The sequence below is a fragment of the Sinocyclocheilus grahami genome, unplaced genomic scaffold (assembly GCF_001515645.1).
Source record: "Sinocyclocheilus grahami isolate Dianchi unplaced genomic scaffold, SAMN03320097.WGS_v1.1 scaffold688.1, whole genome shotgun sequence".
Classification (NCBI taxonomy): Eukaryota; Metazoa; Chordata; class Actinopteri; order Cypriniformes; family Cyprinidae; genus Sinocyclocheilus; species Sinocyclocheilus grahami.
Window position 1 is genome coordinate 204,245 of NW_015505867.1, and position 20,671 is coordinate 224,915.

Sequence of the window (20,671 nt, forward strand, 5' to 3'; positions counted from 1 at the left end):
TTTTTTGGGTGTTCTCCCGCACTGTCTCGCTACATGTCTGTGTGTGTGTGTGTGTGTGTGTGTGTGTGTGTGTGTGTGTGTGTGTGTGTGTGTTGCTGTTTTGAATGGATTAGCAGTGGTTTCAAAAAAGAAAAAAAATATGTTCAAAAGTTTGGGGTCAGTAAGATTTTTTAAAAAATAAATTAATACTTTTATTCAACAAGGACACATTAAACTTTTCAAAAATGTCAGTAAAAATATTTATGTAACAAAATATTTCTATTTCAAATAAATGCTGTTCTTTTGAACTTTTTATTCATCAAAGAATCCTGAAAAAATCTATCACAGATTTCACAAAGAATATTAAGCAGAACAACTATTATTTTTTATTAATCGCTATTACTTATAATAATTATTATTATTATTTCTGAAGGATCATGTGACACTGAAGACTGGAGTAATGATGCTGAAAATTCAGCTTTGCATCACAGGAATAAATTACATTTTACATAAATATTCAAATAGAAAACAGTTATTTCAAATTGTACAGATATTTCACAATATTAGTGTATTATTTAGAATGTTAGTGTATTTTGTCATTTGTAAAAAAAAAAAATCTGTATATAACTCTATAAATGCATAAACATTGTCTTGGTGACAAATCAGCAGAATTTTCATCAGCAATGTAGAATACATGAGAGACAACCAAATATTTTAGTTACCAAGGCATTATGATTTTCAGTGATGATTGAAACTCGCAGCAGGTCATCCTTATTGTTGAGCTCTGTAGTTTAACAAGTTATTTGATGTCCTGTTTTTAGACTTCATTGTGGATTTAAATGAGTTCCAGGTTCAGTTGAACAAAACAAACAGTATCATGATTTGTATGGTTAAAAGCTGTTCTTGCATTAAATATATGTATCTCTTTCTGAACCGTCTCAATTTCCATCACAGGCGCGGATGTGGACACTGTGTATCGGCAGCTCTCTGGTGTTTGGCCCCATTCTTGGGAAAACATGGCGGCTCTACAGAGTCTTCACTCAGCGTGTGCCAGACAAGAGAGTGGTGAGCTGTAATATATGTTTGTGTATGAACAGGCTATGAATCATTGGTTGATATCGCTGGCTTCACCATAGTGCTTTGTTCGGTTGTGTTTCAGATTATTAGAGACATCCAGCTGATGGGTTTGGTTGCTCTGCTGGTCCTAGTGGATGTTGTTGTTCTAGCAGCATGGGGTCTGACGGATCCGATCAAGTGCTCTCGCTCTATTAGTGCTTTGGTGAAGGTAGGCCCACTTTTTAAAGAATTTTCACATAGCTCTAGTTAAAAAAAGCCTCACTATAGAGGTAGTCCATGTAACTTGTGCACTGTATTTCAAGCCTTGAAAAATTATGTAATAGTTCTGTAAAAGAGACACATTTGCTCAAAATCGAATTGCATACTTAAAGCAAGGAAATCATAATAAATTTTTGAAGCCTCACAGCTATTATTTAAAAATAGAGGGATATAAAGAGCCATTAAAAGGATAACTGATGCAAGCTCAAATCATTTATGGCATGTAAAGTATTTTTGTTGTTGTTGTTTTTTGGTCAGGTAGTGGAGCGGGATGCATCCTACTCTCTGTCCCAGTTGGACTCCTGCTCTTCTCTCTACTCGGACCTGTGGGTAATCCTGCTCTCTGTGCTTAAGGTAAACTTCAGATTTGCCTTCACAGGAATCAATAACATTACATTAAATATATTAAAATCAAAACGTTGTAATAAACATTGCAATAATATTAATCACACCAATATTTTTTTTGTTTTAAAATAAATGCAGCCTAGTGAGCATAATGGACTTCTTTCAGGAACATCAATAAATCTTACAGACCTGAAACCTTTGAATAGTAGTATCTGGATGCGTTACAGTAATGAGAATTAATTTGTAATAATTATTTTTCTATAAATATTAAATCATTTATATTGAAATATTTTTAAACATTTTATATATGTTTATATTTTATAGTATTTTTATATTATTTTATAATAATTATATATTTTATTATTTTGGTATTGGGGTAAAATAAAGAGACATCAGATTCCCATGCACTATATGTATATGTATATATATATATACAGTAAGTATATATATATAAATATATATATATATATATATATATATATATATATTATATATATATATATATATATATATATATATATATATATATATATATATATATATATATATATATATATATATATATACTGTATATATAGTTTATATGCTTCACAGTAGTGAATCTATTTGTCTTGCTTTACACTGGCTCTCTTTGCTGTTTTGCAGGGCAGCCTCCTCCTGTACAGCACCTATCTTGCCGGCCTGACAAGCAATGTGAGCTTACCTCCAGTAAACCAGTCTATGACCATCATAGGTGCTGTCTGTCTGGTTACCATATCGAGCGCTGTGGCCGTACCTGTCTCTCTTTACCTGAACGCCTGGCCCAATGTGGTCTACAGTGTAGTGTCTGGAGCCATCTTCATCTGCACAGTGGCCATAAACTGTCTACTGTTTGTACCTCAAGTACGTCCCAATAAATTCACTGGCAATGTTTTGTGATTTGCAATCACACTTCTGGTGTTTCTGGTCTGAAAAAACTTAATCAAGAGGCTTATGTTGATGTACAACCGGTCGATAAATCTAGCACAGGAGAAGAAGCGGGTGATGAGTCAGCATCAAACATCAAATGTGTTTACACAATGTGTCATGTACGTTTGGAGAGGACACTGCTAATGTCAGCTCTTTATGACAGTGTGGATTTTGGATAATATTACACCAGTAATCAGAACCAAAGAGCTCTGCATCTGTGTATTATGAGTGTGTGTGTGTCTGGTTAAGCTAAAAAGGCTGGCATAAAAAGGAAACATTTGATCAATGAGTCACACAGGCCTTATAATATACCTGACCAAATACCAAAAGAAAATTGCACAATAACTAAATCATTCAGTAACTGAACATCAGCAAAAAACACTAATGTATGTACAATAATGTAAATAATTTGATACCCTTGCTGTATGTACATCTCATTATTATTATTCGTCCCTTTAGTTGATCCAGTGGAGGCAGTTTGAAGAGGAGACAAACTCTCACTCCAGTCAAATGGCCAAATACTTCAGTAGTCCCAGCAAGACCACACACTCCATGTACAGCGAGGATGAGATCTATTATCTACTTGGAGAAAATGACTCAATGAAAAGACTCATCAGTGAGGTAACAATAATTATTACATTTTCATTGTTATTCAAAGCAAAGTGATGCACTTTTCACTTTATTTTTCTTCCTTTTAGTATATATATAGCATACACACCACAAAGTAGAGAGATGTGTTTTTCTAAAGCCCACAGTATACTTTGCTTGTCCACATTCTGTGTCATCTCACAGACCCACGTGTGATTGAATTTTCGTCATAAGCTCCAGTCTTCTAATGTCCGCACATAGCCCAGTTTTTCTGTTTGCGAGGACAACTGCGCATGTGTGAATGATTGGCAGCTCAAAAACAAAGGTCCACTTGACATTAGTGTGCACACATGGCAAACACATCCCTCCATGCTCACAGTATACATTGGACCTTTACATGTGTCTTAATTCTAAAACTAAATAAAGAAAATTTGTGTTTGAAATGTTGACTTAAAAAAAGTTAAAAAAAAATAAATACAGTAATCTAAAGATTGTTTAAGCCATATGTATTTGAATACAAAATACTGTGTAGTTGCCAGGGTGTTCTGCTTGGTTCTGAATGGTATTCTGGATTGACAACTAGACAGGCAGGTGGGTAGATAGACAGAACTACTCACTGATCGACAGACAGACAGACAGATAGATAGATAGATAGATAGATAGACAGACAGACAGACAGATAGATGATAGATAGATAGACAGACAGACAGACAGACAGATAGATGATAGATAGATCGATGGATGGATGGATGGACGGACGGACGGATGATAGATAGACAGACAGACAGACAGACAGACAGACGGATAGGTAGATAGATAGATAGATAGATAGATAGATAGATAGATAGATAGATAGATAGATAGATAGATAGATAGATAGATAGATAGATAGATAGATAGATAGATAGGTCAAACCAACATGAAATCTTTGAGTTCATTTGATTACACTGATCTGAGTAAAGCGATGGAACTAGTTTTGTCCACACAGTGATTACTGGTTAGTAAGTGTGTGATGATGAATTCCAGCGTTGGGTGTGGACAGCAGTGTGTTTTGCGTCACTACTCCATGAGTGAGGCTGGATCCTTTGTTTTACATTTCCTTAAGGCACTCCTTTGTGATCTCACATCCTGTAAAATTGGCACCTAACCCCTACACCTACTTAGTGAACTGAGTCGTTCTAGATAATGAAAGTGATTAGGGTGATGAGGTTTTAAACCATTTTTCCCATGTGTTCTCCATATTTGCAGAAGAATGCTGTTATTGATAGCCTACAGGAACAAGTGAACAATGCCAAGGACAAGCTGCTCAAACTGATGACTGCTAGCCACCCCTTGGATGGAGAAATGGACTCCTCCAACACTAACCTCAACTCCACCTCCACCCAAACAACAGTGGTATCTCCTGATTCTCCAACTCTTCTTCTAATGAAATACTCAGAAGTTGCTCCCACCAGAGCTCTTGCTCCACCTCCCTATGTGCCTCCTCCACCACTTCCCGCTCACACTACCTCACAGCAAACATCCTCTGAAGGTCCAGTAGCTACGGAAGTTCCTCTGTCTTCACCATCACACCTGAGGTATTCACCTCCTCAAGATAACTCTTCCAATGAGGTCTCTCAGGTTGTGAGTCTGAATGGAAACACAGAAGAAGAAGTTCCAACCATGAACAATCTCAGAAACTCAGGTCTTGGAAAAGAGATTTCGGAGAAGCCACTAGATGTGCCTTCGGATCGAACCAATTTAGCCCAGGGTTCCTCTCCACTAGGTCCCGCTCGATGTAGTTCACCACAGGTTGAGTCTCCAGTGCCATCGGCTTCTGTTGAGCTTCCCGCCATGTCACCGACAGGACGACAAGGTTTTGTAACTAATGAGCAGCTGGTGGAGATCTTGCAGGACCTGAGTGTGGATGCTGTAAGTAGCTCAGCCAAGTCCCACGACCGGGCGTCCCTCAATCCAGATGAACTGAGCACGACTCTTTCTCCTCGATCTCCTCTACAGTTCTTCTTCCCCACCATCTCACCCTATGCCATGCGTAAACGTAGACCTCCTTTTTACTCCTCAAGAGGTGTACCTCCCCCTTACTATTTTCCAGGCTCGGTTCCTCCAGGGCGGAGGAGGGCACCAGCACTACCGGACCATGGACAGTTGAGGGACGATGACTCTCAAAGACAAGACTTGTGGCATAAGGGAAAGAGGAGGAGAAGGGGTGAGAAAGCACAGGCTCGATGTGGCTTGGGACAGGAGAGTTGGGAATGTCCTTCTCACAAATGCTCCATTACGCCTTTCACAGGACAGGTTCCTCAGCCTGCCTCTGCTGGACTGATAGAGGGGGTTAAACACTCAGAGGAGCCATATGACTACTCCGACTCAGACTCCAGCAGCTCAGAGGACTACTGTTACTACCAGCGCCCCTACTGCAGGGCCTGTCATCAGCTCTACGACTCCACAGACAGCCTCACCTCAGGGACCTCTGACAGCGAGGATGAGGACTTCTACAAGTCAGCACATCCTGCTGTAAACTTTAAAATGGACCTTAAACCAACCTTTGTATGAACAGACAGCACATCCACTGTTTGTATTTGAAGTGGTGCTCTTTTTGTTTTGTCTGGATTTTAATTATTCAGATATAAACTACTGTAAGAAGTTTTTTGAAAGAAGTTTCTTATGCTCAGCAAGGCTGCATTTATTTCAAAAATATTTTCTAAATTCTTTATCAGAAATACAGTAAAACAGTAATATTGTAATATCAGCATATTATAATGATTTCTGAAGGATCATGTGGCACTGAAGACTGGAGCAATGATGCTGAAAATTCAGCTTTGCATCACAGAATGCTTTTTTTATATATATATTTGAATAGAAAAGTTATTTTAAAAACTACTTTATCTAAAAAAATCTTAATCATTCCAAACATTTGAACCCTGTATGTTAAAAATGCACTTCATACAGACTTGAATACCCCTCTTCTATGATGGCCATTATTATTAAAAATGTATTTAGGCATTTTTGGTGGTGTCTGAAGTAAAAAATATCTTGGATGGTTAATAAAAAATGTCCCATTAATAGCTAAATTCTAAAAACAAAAACAAAACAAACTCTGTGATTCAAGGTCAGTATTTTCTTTTTTCTTTTCTTTTTGGCAAGGTTCAGGTTTTCAGATGTCAAACTGAATCTGGTATAATCTGGAATACTGTGTTTTTTTAACATTGAAAAATATGTTTGAAAACTATGGAGATGTATACACACATTTTATTAATTTGATTGATCACATTTTTAGTAATAAAATGTATATTATGAAAAGGAAAAAACTTAATGTACTGGGCCATAAAATGGGGGTCTTGCTTACCTCTCCTCTGATTAGCATAAATAATGAAAATTAGCCATTTGAGTAAGTGAAGATGGAAAGTGAGCCAATACCAAGACATTTCTTCAAGAAAGCTATTATATACAGTTTCAGGAATATCCATAAACTTTTTATGCATTTCAAAAATTTCTAAATCAAAATTGTAGGTTATGGCTGATTTTTAAAATCCTATTTATAATTTATTTAGAAAAGCTGTGTAGCCTAAAAGAGAGATTACATGAGGAAATTGGCAATGCAAATATTGTAAAAACAAAACAAAACAAAAAACTAATCAAAACAATCAATTGTGAAGTTAGCTTTTAATGTGTTTTCTATTGTTTTCTATTGAATTCTTACTAAGTGCATTGATCATTTCAATTTGCTTTTACAGTCCTGTGATATTCAGTAGGCTCTCCTAGAAATTAAATCTTTCCAATTGATAACTCTTTTTTCTTGCAATATTAAAATGTTTTATTTTTTTTGCTACATAAAACATTCCATAGTCATTGCGTTGGTTTTAATATAGTACTTTTTTTGGCTATTCTTTTTGCTGTGTGTGTGGAGTTTTTATAGAGGTTCTATGTTTACCGAGGCTGTTATATATTTGTTTATCTCCATATTTATCTAATTTAAACTCTAAGGAGGAAATGTGACTGAAGAACTTGAGCTGCATCGTTATTTGTTTAAACAGTGTTTTTTTATTTTTGCATGTATTGCATTTATGTAAATATTTTAGTATGTGTGAATGTTTGTATCTATGTGTCCCTCTTGTAAACATGTTTTCTCTATGAACCTAAGTCTGTTATTGAATCTCTCTTAGTAAGCTATGAACATCTACAGTACAAACACATGAACATGATTGCATACAGATACTAAAATACTGAATGTAATTGATGAGATGTGTGTTTATCTTTGTATGTGCATGTGAATAGATGTGTGTACAACTGTATATATACATATGTGCATGTGTGCAAACACACATCCACACTTGCCCAAGGAAGTATTTGCATTAAGGAAAAAAGAACTTGCATTATTTGCATCACATGTTCTATTGCAGTTGTAGGGCTATTTGTGAAACATCATTGTAAAATATTCTCAAAGCAGCAAGATCACATCACAGAAAAGAGTGATTTCGAAGTGCAGACATTGTGAAACATTCTGCATAACATACAGGATGTACAGTACAATGGTTACAATAAAACATGCACTGTAGTTCTAAAAACCACAATAATGTTGATGGCCGGGGGAAAGAGAGAATCTGCCCATCTACAACATGTAAATAAGCAATTATGTTGTATGCTGAGTTATGCAAGTCCACTGCAGGAATGTGCAGTCATTTTTAGCTGAAACACTCCTATGTTATGTACATCATCCTTGCATTTGGATATTTATACTTCCCTGCTATAGTAGGCAAAAAGTGTAATGTTAAATGAAAACCTTCAAACAATTTGCTAATGCATAAGACTGCATTTAAAAGCTTCTAAAAGTAAAAATAAATAAATAAAAAGTAAAAATGGCAGACAACTTATTTAACAACACCCCAGTAAATTGTTTTCCTGATTGTTCTTAGTACGTCACAGGTCAAAGAATAGGACAAAGCCAACATGGTAGGATAGTTGTTCGTCAAATTTCAAAATCAGTATTTACTATAAAAATATAATGGTGTGGCACCCATTCACTACAGAGGATCCATTGGTGTGCAACGATGCAATGCTAAATGTACGCAAACCTGTACGAATGAATGAACCAACTCATACAAACGCAACTATTGATAAACTGTTCATTTGAGCTTTTAAAACTGCCCCACATCTGTCATCAACCTGCTAGTAATGTCAGACACAGTTTTAATATAGAACATGTTTCAGAATGGAACTGCTTGTATGTAAGAGCCAGACACACTTGTGAATGACATAGCAGTTTTGTTTGAACTACACCAGGGGTAGGCAAGTTCGGTCCTAGAGAGCCGCAGTCCTGCAGAGTTCAGCTCCCCCCCTGAAAAAAAAGCTCACCTGCCTATAGCCTTAGTAATCCTGAAGACATTGATTAGCTTGTTCAGGTGTGTTTGATTAGGGTTGGAGCTGAACTCTGCAGGACTGCGGCTCTCTAGGACCGAACTTGCCTACCCCTGCTCTAGAGTTAAAAGGTCACAGTAATTCTGCTGTCTTAGCGTTGTGATGCTACTGAAACACCTCTCTTTTCAGCACAGTATAAGATGCACATTCACTGCCAATCTTACCGAGTCTTGCTGACCTAAGCATATATTGGGCAAAATGTTGTATAAATTGGATGCAAAAAAAAAAAAAAAAAAAAAATATATATATATATATACATATAAATTATTCTGGAGGATTAGGGTTCTTCCTTTAAAGTAGCTACATGTTAAAGTCTTTTTGTGACGACTGTATCCATCCTGACAATTCTCCTGTGTAAAATAGCCTAAGTTAAAATTCATAAAGTTCAAGTGGCTGAGCTTGAATCTAATTTAATACTATACTCTTTTTTTATTAAAATACTTTTTAAAATTTGCAACATGCATATTATTTTTTGTAGCTCAAAAGGAACTAGACACATTACATTGTGCTGAGGCTCTAATTACATAATTAGAATCAAAATTGATGATAGACGTGAATGATATGTAGCCTACATTACACTGTACGCATGGCAACGCTTTTATTTATTTATGTATTTTTTTACGAATGGCAAAAGCGCCAGGTCAAGGAATAGACCACAGGAGCTCAGCTGACCAGCAACAGTGTAGCTTGGCTACTTTTACGCCTTTGATGCTTCTTCACGATTGGCCCGTGTCGTTTCCTTAGCTACGCTTATTGGATGATTTTACAATCAGTCTTTCCACGCGCCCGCCCACTTCCGACTTCCGCGCTTCATCCGCGGTTGCAGAACACAGGTTGCCAAATTACACCATGTGTTCCGCGGACTCACGCATTCGATTGGCTGAGTGTCTCGCCGTCGCCCCGCCCATCTACGAGGAAAGGCGCTGGATTGGCTGGCGCCGTCCCGCGCGTTCACATTTTCCGATTCTTGACGCAGCGGTGTGGCGTAGCCCCGTCTGTGCTCCCGTTCAGCTCCATTACCGCTCTTGCGCACACAGCGCAGTTTACGGCCATCGGTCGGAGTGACAAAGAGAACGAGCACACACCGACGGACGGAGAAGAGATAGAAAAGGACTTTTCTGAATTACCGAGGGGATTCTTATCGCCGTTTCCTTGCGGAACCGCACGTTTGGCTCGTTTCTTGAGCTACCCGTGTACATTTGGGATTTCTTATTCGGTCATCCGTGTGCATGGAGTTAAGCGGGTCGGAGCGGCCGAGGATAGCAGTCTTGAAATTGGGCAATTGGAAAATTCTCACTCGTCTCGTTGGTTAGAGCAAGGAAGCCGCCATGGCTGGTGCTACTGGGTCGCCGAGTCTCCTCCTCAGTATATGAACAATACTGAAGGGTGATGAAAAACCACTCCAATTTCTCAGCGTTTTGAGGGTGTTTTAGACACCGTAGACTCTGTTCTTTGTGTAAATCTCTGTTCCGGTCAGAGAAAGAGACGAGTGTCGGTGGGTTTTGTTCGAGGGAAACTGGGAAAAGGCCAATTTCATGAGCGCCTTAGTTCACGAGCGAGTTTATCAGAGGTTTCATCCCTGAAGCTTCACTGATAGTCACAGCTAGCGAGACGCTTGAGAGCTCACTGAGGAAAACGATCTCGAAGGGACCCCGGACAGCCGAGCCGCTTTCGCCCGGTTTCCTTCTTATTTAAGTCGCAGACAAACTGCTTCCCGCGGGTCGAAACGGATTCGTTCAAGACTAGCAGTCGTATTTTACTCTGAGAGGCGCGTGGGAGTTCGGATTGGGAAATGTCCGGTCGGCCCAGAACCACCTCCTTCGCAGAGAGCTGCAAGCCAGTGCCGCAGCCGTCGGCTTTCGGCAGCATGAAAGTCAGCAGTAAGTATCATTTTTGGACGCCGGGAAATCTGCTTTTGGTGCTATGGCGAGGCTGCTCGTGCTGTTGACCTAACCTGGTCGCTTTAATAACCGAGAATGGGCGCATCGAGCCAGTCAGGCACATGAGCAGAGATTTGAGTGCCTTCAAGTGTCACCTTTGGGTGAAATACGACGTGCCCCATTTTAAATCGGTCAGCGTGCTTTATCCCACAGTCGAACCGATACAGGGCCCTGCCATGGGTTATACGGGTATGACTGCCACTGATTCAGGGCAGGTTGGTGGCGAGTGAACTATTGTGCGTTTTAATATAAGGTCTTGATAGTGCAGGAGACTGAATCAGTCTGGAGATGAACAGCCACGGAGTCCAGACTGACAGCAGCTCGCCATATCATTTTCTTTAAAAAAAAATTGCATCTGTTTCATATTATGGACTTACATTATTACTATTTATCCAGTACAGATATTAATGATGCATATTAATTAATAATACATGTATTTTTATTTGGTAGCCTACTAGAGCTTTTTTAAGTACTACATAATTCGATCGTGACTAGCTTGTTTTAATGTTTCTAGCATTCATTTGTCAAAATTAAGTGATCAAATACTGACTAACTTTTTCAACTTCACTAGTATCTATTCGTTTAGTTACTTAACCTATATATATTACATCAAGTAGTTATTCATTTGCTACTAATGACTGTCCCAAGTGACCAGTAATGCTACTGGTAACAAATTGTACATTTTGTAATTGATAGTGGTTGAGTAAAACATTTTAATAAAAAAAAATACTGTGGTTTAGTTATAACTTTTTTTTTTTGGTCTCCAAGCTCCCAACTACTATGTATTCCAGTTGTTATTCTAGCTTTATTAGTATATTAGATATTTGTATCTGTTTATGAGACACTATGCCAGAAGTCACTTGTAGATCTAGATATTTGTATTTATTTATTTTATTTTTGACTAGTTAGAATTGCTACTTATTACTAAGATGTTTAAATGTTATTAGAAGCCTTGAGATGTGGTCTAATAAACGGATACTAGGGTCTATTCAAATTAGCGTTATAAAAACTAGAGCAAATGCTAGATTTAATTAGTTCAAAACCATGATCGAGACTATAATTCAAAATCGCTACCAGCTGACAAATTTCTACAGGTTTATCATGTCTACTGGTATATTGCCCACCCCAAGTCCTTAACGTATAATTATTAGTAAATCTGAAATAGAAATACATACTAGTTGGAAATAGATAATATGTGAACAGATCCTAATAAAATTCAATGAAATTTAAAAAAAAGTAGGATCATGACAGTTAGCAAATAAAAAATAACAAATGAATAGGTATCAGTTACAAATTGAACAGATTCTAGCCATAATTGTAATGCGTATCTAATAGTATCTAATGAATAGTTACTACTGAAACTGAAAAAAAAAGTTTCATTACCTTGTACAATGCTTAAACTATTTATTTATTTAACTAACCCTACAGAAGAACCAGTTATTATATAAAATGTTTAGATAAAAGTGCTTTAAAGTGTCTGGATTGACAGCACTGTACGTTTCTTTTTAAATGCGGTTGAATTAAGTAGTGGTTGTTAAGCCAGCCTCTAAAACTATACACACTTGACCCAAAAAGGTATGTGCCCGTTCAGATGCATTTTCTCAAACTTCATTGCTATATTACAACTTTTTTTTTCATTCACAGTGCAGCTATAGCAAGTTATTTTTGGATATAATACAGCATTGTTCACTTAGTCAACATGAAGTCAAAATCGACCCTATTCACTTTCTAAATTAATGTTCCTGATCTTAATGTGAAAGAATAATTTGCTAAATATTATTCCATAATTTGTCTTGGCGATCTGGCAATCTTTTATCAAAATGTAATTATGTGCTCTTCCAGTAAAATGTCTTTACCTCTCGGCTGATGTCTCTCTTCTTAACTCCTCCCTTTAAATGTAGGGCCAACTTTACCTGATCCAATCAATTCCTGATGGATAAAATTAAGTCCCGTCCTACAAAAGTCGGATTATGTAAAATTATTGTTGTGAACAACATTTCACGTTGACTAAGTTATGAGATCAAAGACTACATTACAAAGTGCAAGGAACAAATTTAGTCAGACTTTCAGCACATGCGTTTTAATTTTTATTCGCCCAATTGATCAGATCGGAGTTAATTTTTAGCTGTCCAAAACGGCATCCCGCAGCAATGTAAAACATTCTCTTTCACCTCTCTCTGTGCATTCGGGTATGGTGGGTGTCACCTTTTACCCCACTCCATTATCATCTGGCTCTGTTAGCTTCTGTGGATGTTTGGAAGCTTTCCTGCACCCTCAGCACACCTCCTTGTACCTTGTACATCCATACCTTCTTTTGCAATCACAAGTAGCATATAACAGTAACTGATGGAATGGAGGCATCATTGCTTCAGCAGCAATGACGAGTATAGAAATTGTCCCTTTTTCTTTAAACCGTTTTGCCAAATATTGCATTTTGTCAACATACTAAAACTCCAGAGATGTGTGGACTTAAAGACCACATCAAAAATTATAGTCCAGGGGCCCGTTTCAATAAGGAGGTTCAACCAACTCTGAGTTGACTTACTCTGAGTTTCGGTTTCAGAACAGCTGAATCGAGTTAGTTCAATCGACTCTGAGTAGGCTGACTGAGTTTAGCGCATGCACCACGACAATGAAAAGCCATGATCAATGGAGCTCTGATATTACGGTTCACCATGGCAACAGCTGCTGTTGGTCTTCTCCCCCTATTTAACCTATCCCCCTATTTTGACTGGTAACTGACTCTGAGTATAAGTTACCCCTCTTTCAGAAACGGGCTTGACTTAACCCGCTTTCTCGGGTTTGACATACCTCCCATTCTGAAACGGAAAACCCAGAGTTTCCCTCATTTCAGAGTTAACATACTCAGAGTTTTCACTTAACCTCCTTTCTGAAGCGGGTCCCTGGTCTGTTAGCTTTATACATTTGAGGTTGATCAGTGTTTTTTTCTAGTGCTCAAAACCGCTTTTGGGACTCCAGCCCTCTACGAACACCTTGGCGATTGAATCGCCATTGGCTAGTAAATTTTTTTGTTTACTCGCCAGACTGATAAATATATACATATGTACACACACACACACACACATGTACACATACACACATAAACATACACATACATATATATATGTTTGTTTGTTTGTGAAATGGCACAGTTTTATAAATATCTGAAAGTACACTCTTAACATCAGTCAGTCAAGCATTATAATATGATAATCAATGTTATTTAATGATAGAACTTTTGTAATTAGAATTAAAACTTGATAACCATGTATGAATGCATTTTAGTCATTTTAACTGAACTTCAGACTGGTGCTGGTGCTTTTTTGGTCATGCAGTGTTTCTGTAAAAACAAAAAAAACTGGGGAAAAGCTAACAAAAATGCTGATAAGATAATGATACAATATAAAACGCACCAAGGATTAATGAGCTACTGGATTCATGAATATTAATCCGGTTGTGTGCGTTCGCTCGAACTGATTTGCTGAAATCAAAACAGGGACGATAATAGGTGAGCGCCAGCCAATGAGATTGCCGTTTGTGCATAAGTCCCGCCCACTACCGGAGAAGTTCTTAAAAGCGGAAGAATTCCAAAGAATATCGTTTACATGTAGCGCGCATAGCTAGCGCGTCAATTCTCTCTCTCCCTCTCGCTGCGTGTGTGTGAAACAAAGCGACGGCGAGTCGCGCGCCTTCACACTAGAGGTTACGGTACGCTGTGCGTTGCACGTCCATTCAGATGAACTGAAAAACAGCACAGATCGCTTGGCGGAGAGATGTTCTGATGTTCAGAGAGTGTTCGGCGAGTGAAAATGTATCTGAGCTAAACTTATACTTCGCCTCCAACTCACACACTGGCGAGTAAAATCTGAGAATTTATTAGCAGTTGGCTAATATTAGACATCATTTAGTCGCCAGAGTGAAGATTTAGTCGCATATGCGAGTGATTTAGTCGCAGTGTAGAGGGTTGGACTCAATATTGGCATTGCATGATTATTAATACATGATGTTAAACGAAAGTCACACATTAGCTTAGACATTATTGAAATAGGTGAGGACTTTTTTTTCTGTCCTTACTTCCTGTTTCAAAAGGAAATGGCACTGTAAAGAAAATTGTGTATGCCAAACCTTTTCATGCGCTCTATAAATATAACCCTTACATTGTGCGAATTGGAATTCATTTTTACATTGTAACAAACAATTAGCCATTTATGGTTGCAAAAATGCATACAGTACCTTAAACGTTTGGTTGAGTGAGAACTGGAAATAATGTGGATTTAGACATTCTTAGAAACCCTAAGTTTGGTTTTTACAGTATGTGACATTAAATTTCAACAGGAAATTCATGTACATTGTTGAGCTCTTGCCACAATGTATGGAGCACTTATGCAGGATCTAATGTTAGCTCTTTGTTCCTGAGAGGGAGTAAACCAGTGAAATGTGCTATTTTCGGTTGATTGACGGTGTGCTTCAGGAAGTTTACCGCAGTTCATTTTGATGACATGCCATTCATTCAGAAAAGCCACAAAAGTTCTCATAGCTTATATGCTTAGCTTAGCCTTTGTCTCACACATCACAGGAGATCTTGTCTCTCAATCTCATGAAACCATCAACAAGAAGTAACTGTGCCTTACAGTCGGAGCTCTACCAAGTGTGATGCCAGGAAGAGTTTAAAAGTGCAGAAATCCAAAACAGATATGAACTGTTACACACTCCAAAGTAAATGATCTTAACAAGCTGCTGTTCAGTTCAGAATCTTAATTAAAAGTTAAATTGATCTCCTTTGAGAACTGTACGCCTTTGTGTTAAACATCTAAATATGAAAGTATAGTTTCTGGCTTCATAAATCTGATTAAGGATGTAGCCTAGGTTGATCATTATGTTCATTTTATTCTATACTGTTAAAGACAATTAAATTCTACAAGTGAATTTAGGAATGAGAAGTTCATGTTCATTTTGACCTTTAACAATGATTTAGCATTAAACAGTGTAATCAAATTATTAGCATTTTTTAAGCAAGATGAGCATTTGATAACAGGGAAAGGGGTCTTAGTCCCAATGTAATTGAGTTTATCTTTCAGTTAATTTACCCGTTCTGCAAATTACTGCATGTAATAAGTCAACTGGGGTGTACAGAAATGTCTTTCAGCTGTTCCTTGTATACTGTATTCATCTTAGTTGCATTTATCTTTCCTGTAAATTACTACACTCAGAGATTCATCCTCACAGTTGAACTAATTCCAGAAAGTATCATTTGCTGAGCAGTCTTTGTGTGTGTTTTTTTTTAAGGTTGAGTATGTTGCTTCTAGGTAAATTCAGTTGAGCGTATCAGGGGAGTGTTTTGAGAAATACCAGGCTCCCACAGGACCATTTTACAGACTGCTTGAAGGCAAAAAGGGAAACTGCTGATTGTAAATGCTATATTACAGAAATGCAGACTCTCACACTCTTTTCTTGTACAGTAATCCATTCATATTTCTTATTTTGATCTCTTATTTATTCCTTCTGTTAATTTACCCTATCCCTAGTCAACAATCGTTCATTTTGCTACATGCGACTCATGTTGTTATTAGTCTTCTGTTAATTCATATTTAGGTTCGAGGCCCAACCTAAAAGTTTAGCTTAGGTGCCGCAGATCCATGTTCTTTGTTTTCTTGTTGAGGAAGTCTATTGATCTGACATTGTCACCTTAGTAACAGATATTAAGTGTGGATTCCATTCAGCAGAGATCTTGAAGACGAGAAAAGCCAGGCGCCACATGCCAGCAATGATGTCGTCATACATCTGATGTCAGTCTCAACAGACGTGCTCCAACAGGTTTTACACAGGGTTTCTGTTTTTACAGATATATTGAAACCAAATAGTTCTCTCTTTGACAGTAAATTGTGGTGTATAGGTTTGGAAGAGGGAACCCATGAGTCAGATATTACCTAGGGTGAGGAGAAGGGTGTGTTCTTCAAAAAGATGGACGTGGCAGTACTTTAGGCTGTGATGAAGGCATGGTAGGATATATTTCAAGGTAGGTTCAGACCAGTGCTCACAATTCATATGCCGTTCTGTGCACACACAAAATACTTTACATGCACTGTGACTAAGGGACTACTTGATTTTTGTATTTTCAATGAAGCCACCCTTTCGCAAAACTTTGAAGGAACTCCACTTAGTATGTGTTGTGTTCTTTTCTCTTGCACATGAAGAGATTTGCTCACGGCTTGTCTCGTTTACAAGCGTGCACACATGTGTGTGGCTTGGCAGCTGATCTGAGGAGACTGCATTAGTGGTCGGCCATAGCAGCTGGTTCTGAAGTGGGACGTGTGATTCTTCAGATCGCCCCCCCCAACCCCCTCTTCTCAGTTTGTTTTCCGGAAAAGGCAGCTGTCCAGGGACAATGAGATCCTTGTTTAGCATTTAAAAGCCAGCGGACCGACCATATTATTGTGTAAATGGACATTAACATGAACGTTAATTTTACAGCATAAAGCCGAGCGTTGGTCATTTTCTTCTTGGGTGTCTCTTTTTATCTTGTTAGTGATTGATGGTTGTGTTCAATCACAAGAACATAGCAGGCTCTAGTAAAAAAAACTGTAAAACTAGTAAAGACTAGTAAAGAAGACATATGGCCTTAGTTGGCATTATTCATCTTTCTCTGTTAGGGATGGCTAATATTGCTAAGATAAAGTTATAGGTTATGGATCATTTTATGGGGGAAGTCGTGGCCTAATGGTTCGAGAGTCGGACTCGTAACCCAAAGGTTGTGGGTTCGAGTCTTGTACCGGCAGGGATTGTAGGTGAATGTACAGCGCTCTCTCCCACCTTCAATACCACGACTGAGGTGCCCTTGAGCAAGGCACCGAACCCCCAACGCTCCCCGGGCACCGCTGCATAAATAGCTGCCCACTGCTCCGGGTGTGTGTTCATGGTGTGTGTGTTCACTGCTGTGCACTTAGGATGGGTTAAATGCAGAGCACAAATTTCGAGTATGGGTTACCATCTAATGATCATCTTTAAGAAATGCAGTGGGTCAATAAAAAGTGCATTAAAATCTTTGCAAATGTATGTAAATGTAATGTAAATTCAGAATATCAGTACACATTACTCCTATAATGTGCACTTTTAGCAAAAGTTTAAGCCACCTGCTTAGGATCACAGCCTTTTCAGGCGAAATCTTCGTCCAGGGGCTCCTCACCGCTTTTCTATACCGTGAGTTCAGCGAGTGTTGGGGGATGGGAGCTGAGAAGTAAAAGGGGAAGAGGGAGCCATAAGCAGCTCCAGGGTGTGGCTCACTAAGCTGTACATATATTGCATGTACTCTATATTGACTATTCTCCACACTCGTTCTCTTTTCACAGGTTTTTTTTTAAATTTTTGAACAAAATTTGAAAATGCCATTCAAACTTAGAATAGTAGCTTATTTTGCGATAAAAGCATGTGTAAGTGTTAGAAAAGCAAGATTTGAATGGTGTTGATGTAGGGTAGGCCATGTGATGCAACGGTACTGTGTACTCTTACCAGGGACAGTTTGTGTTGATGATCAGATAGCCTTCATTTCCAGGCAGTTGTATGCTTTCACTGATAAGACCATATGAAGATGACATGTCTTAAGTTCACAAAACAACTCTAACATGCTTTGTGTCCAGATATGATATAATATCACTTCACAGGTCAAGTGTGTTTACTGAAAGATCAGTTGGCAATAGATTTGAAGGACAGATATACAATAATTTGGTGATGCTAAACTTGATGCATTGCTGATAAACACAACATGTTTTAATGTTTGCTGAGCACCTTGACGACCCTATTAAATAGATAATTAACACAGAAATGAAGAATGGGTCCTCATGTACTCACCCTCTTGTCTTTTGATCTCTTATTATTTACTTTCATCTTTGAGACACAAAAGGAGATGTTAGACAATGTCTGAGCTCCTTTTCTCCATATGGCAAAACTGGATGGTGACCTATGCTGTCAAAAGTTAAAATATGCACTACAAATGTATCATAAAATTGGCCTAAAAACCTTAAATTTCCTTAAGTTTCCTTAAATCGTACAGTAGTGAATGTACAGCGCTCTCTCCCACCTTCAATACCACGACTGAGGTGCCCTTGAGCAAGGCACCGAACCCCCAACCGTTCCCCGGGCGCCGCAGCATAAATGGCTGCCCACTGCTCCGGGTGTGTGTTCACTGCTGTGCACTTGTGCACTTAGGATGGGTTAAATGCAGAGCACTAATTTCGCGTATGGGTAACCATCTAATGATCATCTTTAAGAAATGCAGTATCAAATGTATCATAAAAGTGGTCTAAAAACCTTAAATGTCCTTAAGTTTCCTTAAATCGTACAGTAGCTTTGTATGGTTTACACTTACCGTTTAAAAGTTTTGTCAGTAAGATTTATTCTTTCTAGTCAACAAAAATTCTTGAAATCAAATGTACCACTGCTTCCACAAAATTAAGCAGCACAACTGTTTCAACACTGATAATAATAAGAAATGTTTCACCAAATCATCATATTAGAATGATTTACGAAGAATTATGTGACACTGAAGATTGGAGTAATGATGCTGAAAAAACAGCTTGCATCACAGATCAGCTCGCATCACAGTAGGGCTGCACAATTAATCGAATTTCTAATCGCGATTACAATTATGGATGCCACAATTACGTAATCGTTCAAAACGGTAATTAATCGTTCAAAGTCCACTTATGTTATTCTGCACGCTTAAGATATGTTTTTTTCTTTCTACATGTTATCTTAAGGGTTTTTCCATTTTAGTTTTAGTATAACATAATACCATTCATATTTTTTTATACTTTAAAGAAGAAACCAATCTGATGTATGTTTGACATTTTGAAGGCTTAATGCTATAGGAAAGCACTAAAGGTTTTTCAGTTAGAGTGTTTTCAGCTTGTTTATTTTCATATAAAAATATGGCATGCAGTTTGCATCAAACAATGGTATAAACATCATTCAATGTAAATTGTGATAATCGTAATTAATTATCGCAATTACAATTTCAAGGGAAAAATCGACAATTATGATTTTTGTCATAATCGTGCAGCCCTATCACGGGTATAAATTGCATTTTAAAATAGAAAGCAGTTATTGTGATAATATTTCACAATTTGACTGTTTTTCTGTATTTTTATCATGTAACCACAACTTTGGTGCAACTTGACAAAAACATAAAAAAATCTTACAAACCTCAAACTTTTGAACGGTAGTGTACACCACCAGTTTGGTTATTCATGGAAAAAAGAAAGTACTACAGGATTGGAATGACATGATGGTCTTTAATCTTTTGTAAAAATGTGACCAAGAAACGTCCAGATCAGATTTGGGGTCCGCAGTAAGTGTGGAGTGTGTGTTTGATCTCAGCGGGCTTGTTTATGGTCGGAGATGACACTAATGTATGTCATGCATGAATGGCTGGTGATGGAACAGAATTAGAAGAGAATTGAGAGCAAGTTACTATGCCAGGGAGATGTCATTGAATTTTCTGGGAAGATAAAGTCTTTGTGCAAGTCCAGGTTTTCAGTAATGTTGTCGTGTATATAAGAAGATGAAACAGCTACTTGATGCCTGGAGATAAAAAGTGACGTCAGGAAATGATCTGACTTTGATCATAGATTTTTGGTTAAAGAGAAGTGAGATGTTTTTTCTCATCATTGATGTTTTTATCATTGATGTTTCAGTCTTATCACAGAATGTGTTTCCCAAATGTCAATAAAGTGTGAGTGCTTCAGGGCTCCATAGAGGAATGAAATCATAGAGAAACATCTGTTGTGTTTTGAAACCTAATTATGGCATAGATTGGCCGGTTGAAAGTCAATAACGCCGCGTACAGCTGTGTTACATATCTCAGTATAGTGAAGAAGGTTATTGTTTTACATTTTGCTTAACTCGCATCAGGATTTTGGCTTATTTTGTAACACTGGCCGTAGTTCATGACTATAGGAGAAGTGGCACTTCAGTTATGGTCTGCTTGATCTTCACGGGAAGCATTTTGATGTGCTTGACACCCATGTAAACTTGTCTGTTGTCCCTTTAGCCTTTGTTATCTCTGTACACACCACAACTCTTAACATTTGGCTTGGGGTCATAGGAACATCTCATGATTAGCCGAG

General features: G+C 37.9%; 2 protein-coding genes across 3 annotated transcripts in view; both read left to right on the forward strand.

The window, feature by feature from the left end:
- Positions 1 to 5,758, forward strand: part of gpr156 (G protein-coupled receptor 156) — a 14,502-nt gene extending 8,744 nt beyond the window's left edge. The window contains exons 5-10 of the mRNA XM_016243348.1: positions 934 to 1,044; positions 1,139 to 1,264; positions 1,573 to 1,668; positions 2,305 to 2,541; positions 3,067 to 3,228; positions 4,444 to 5,758. Coding sequence (XP_016098834.1) covers positions 934 to 1,044; positions 1,139 to 1,264; positions 1,573 to 1,668; positions 2,305 to 2,541; positions 3,067 to 3,228; positions 4,444 to 5,748 — 2,037 coding nt within the window. The 3' untranslated portion in view covers positions 5,749 to 5,758. The remainder of the gene's footprint in view (positions 1 to 933; positions 1,045 to 1,138; positions 1,265 to 1,572; positions 1,669 to 2,304; positions 2,542 to 3,066; positions 3,229 to 4,443) is intronic.
- A 3,875-nt stretch (positions 5,759 to 9,633) lies between these two features.
- gsk3ba (glycogen synthase kinase 3 beta, genome duplicate a) overlaps positions 9,634 to 20,671 on the forward strand; it is a 59,588-nt gene continuing 48,550 nt past the window's right edge. For both annotated transcript variants that reach the window (XM_016243349.1, XM_016243350.1), the window contains exon 1: positions 9,634 to 10,490. In XM_016243349.1, the coding sequence (XP_016098835.1) occupies positions 10,403 to 10,490 (88 nt within the window). In that variant the 5' untranslated portion in view covers positions 9,634 to 10,402. The remainder of the gene's footprint in view (positions 10,491 to 20,671) is intronic.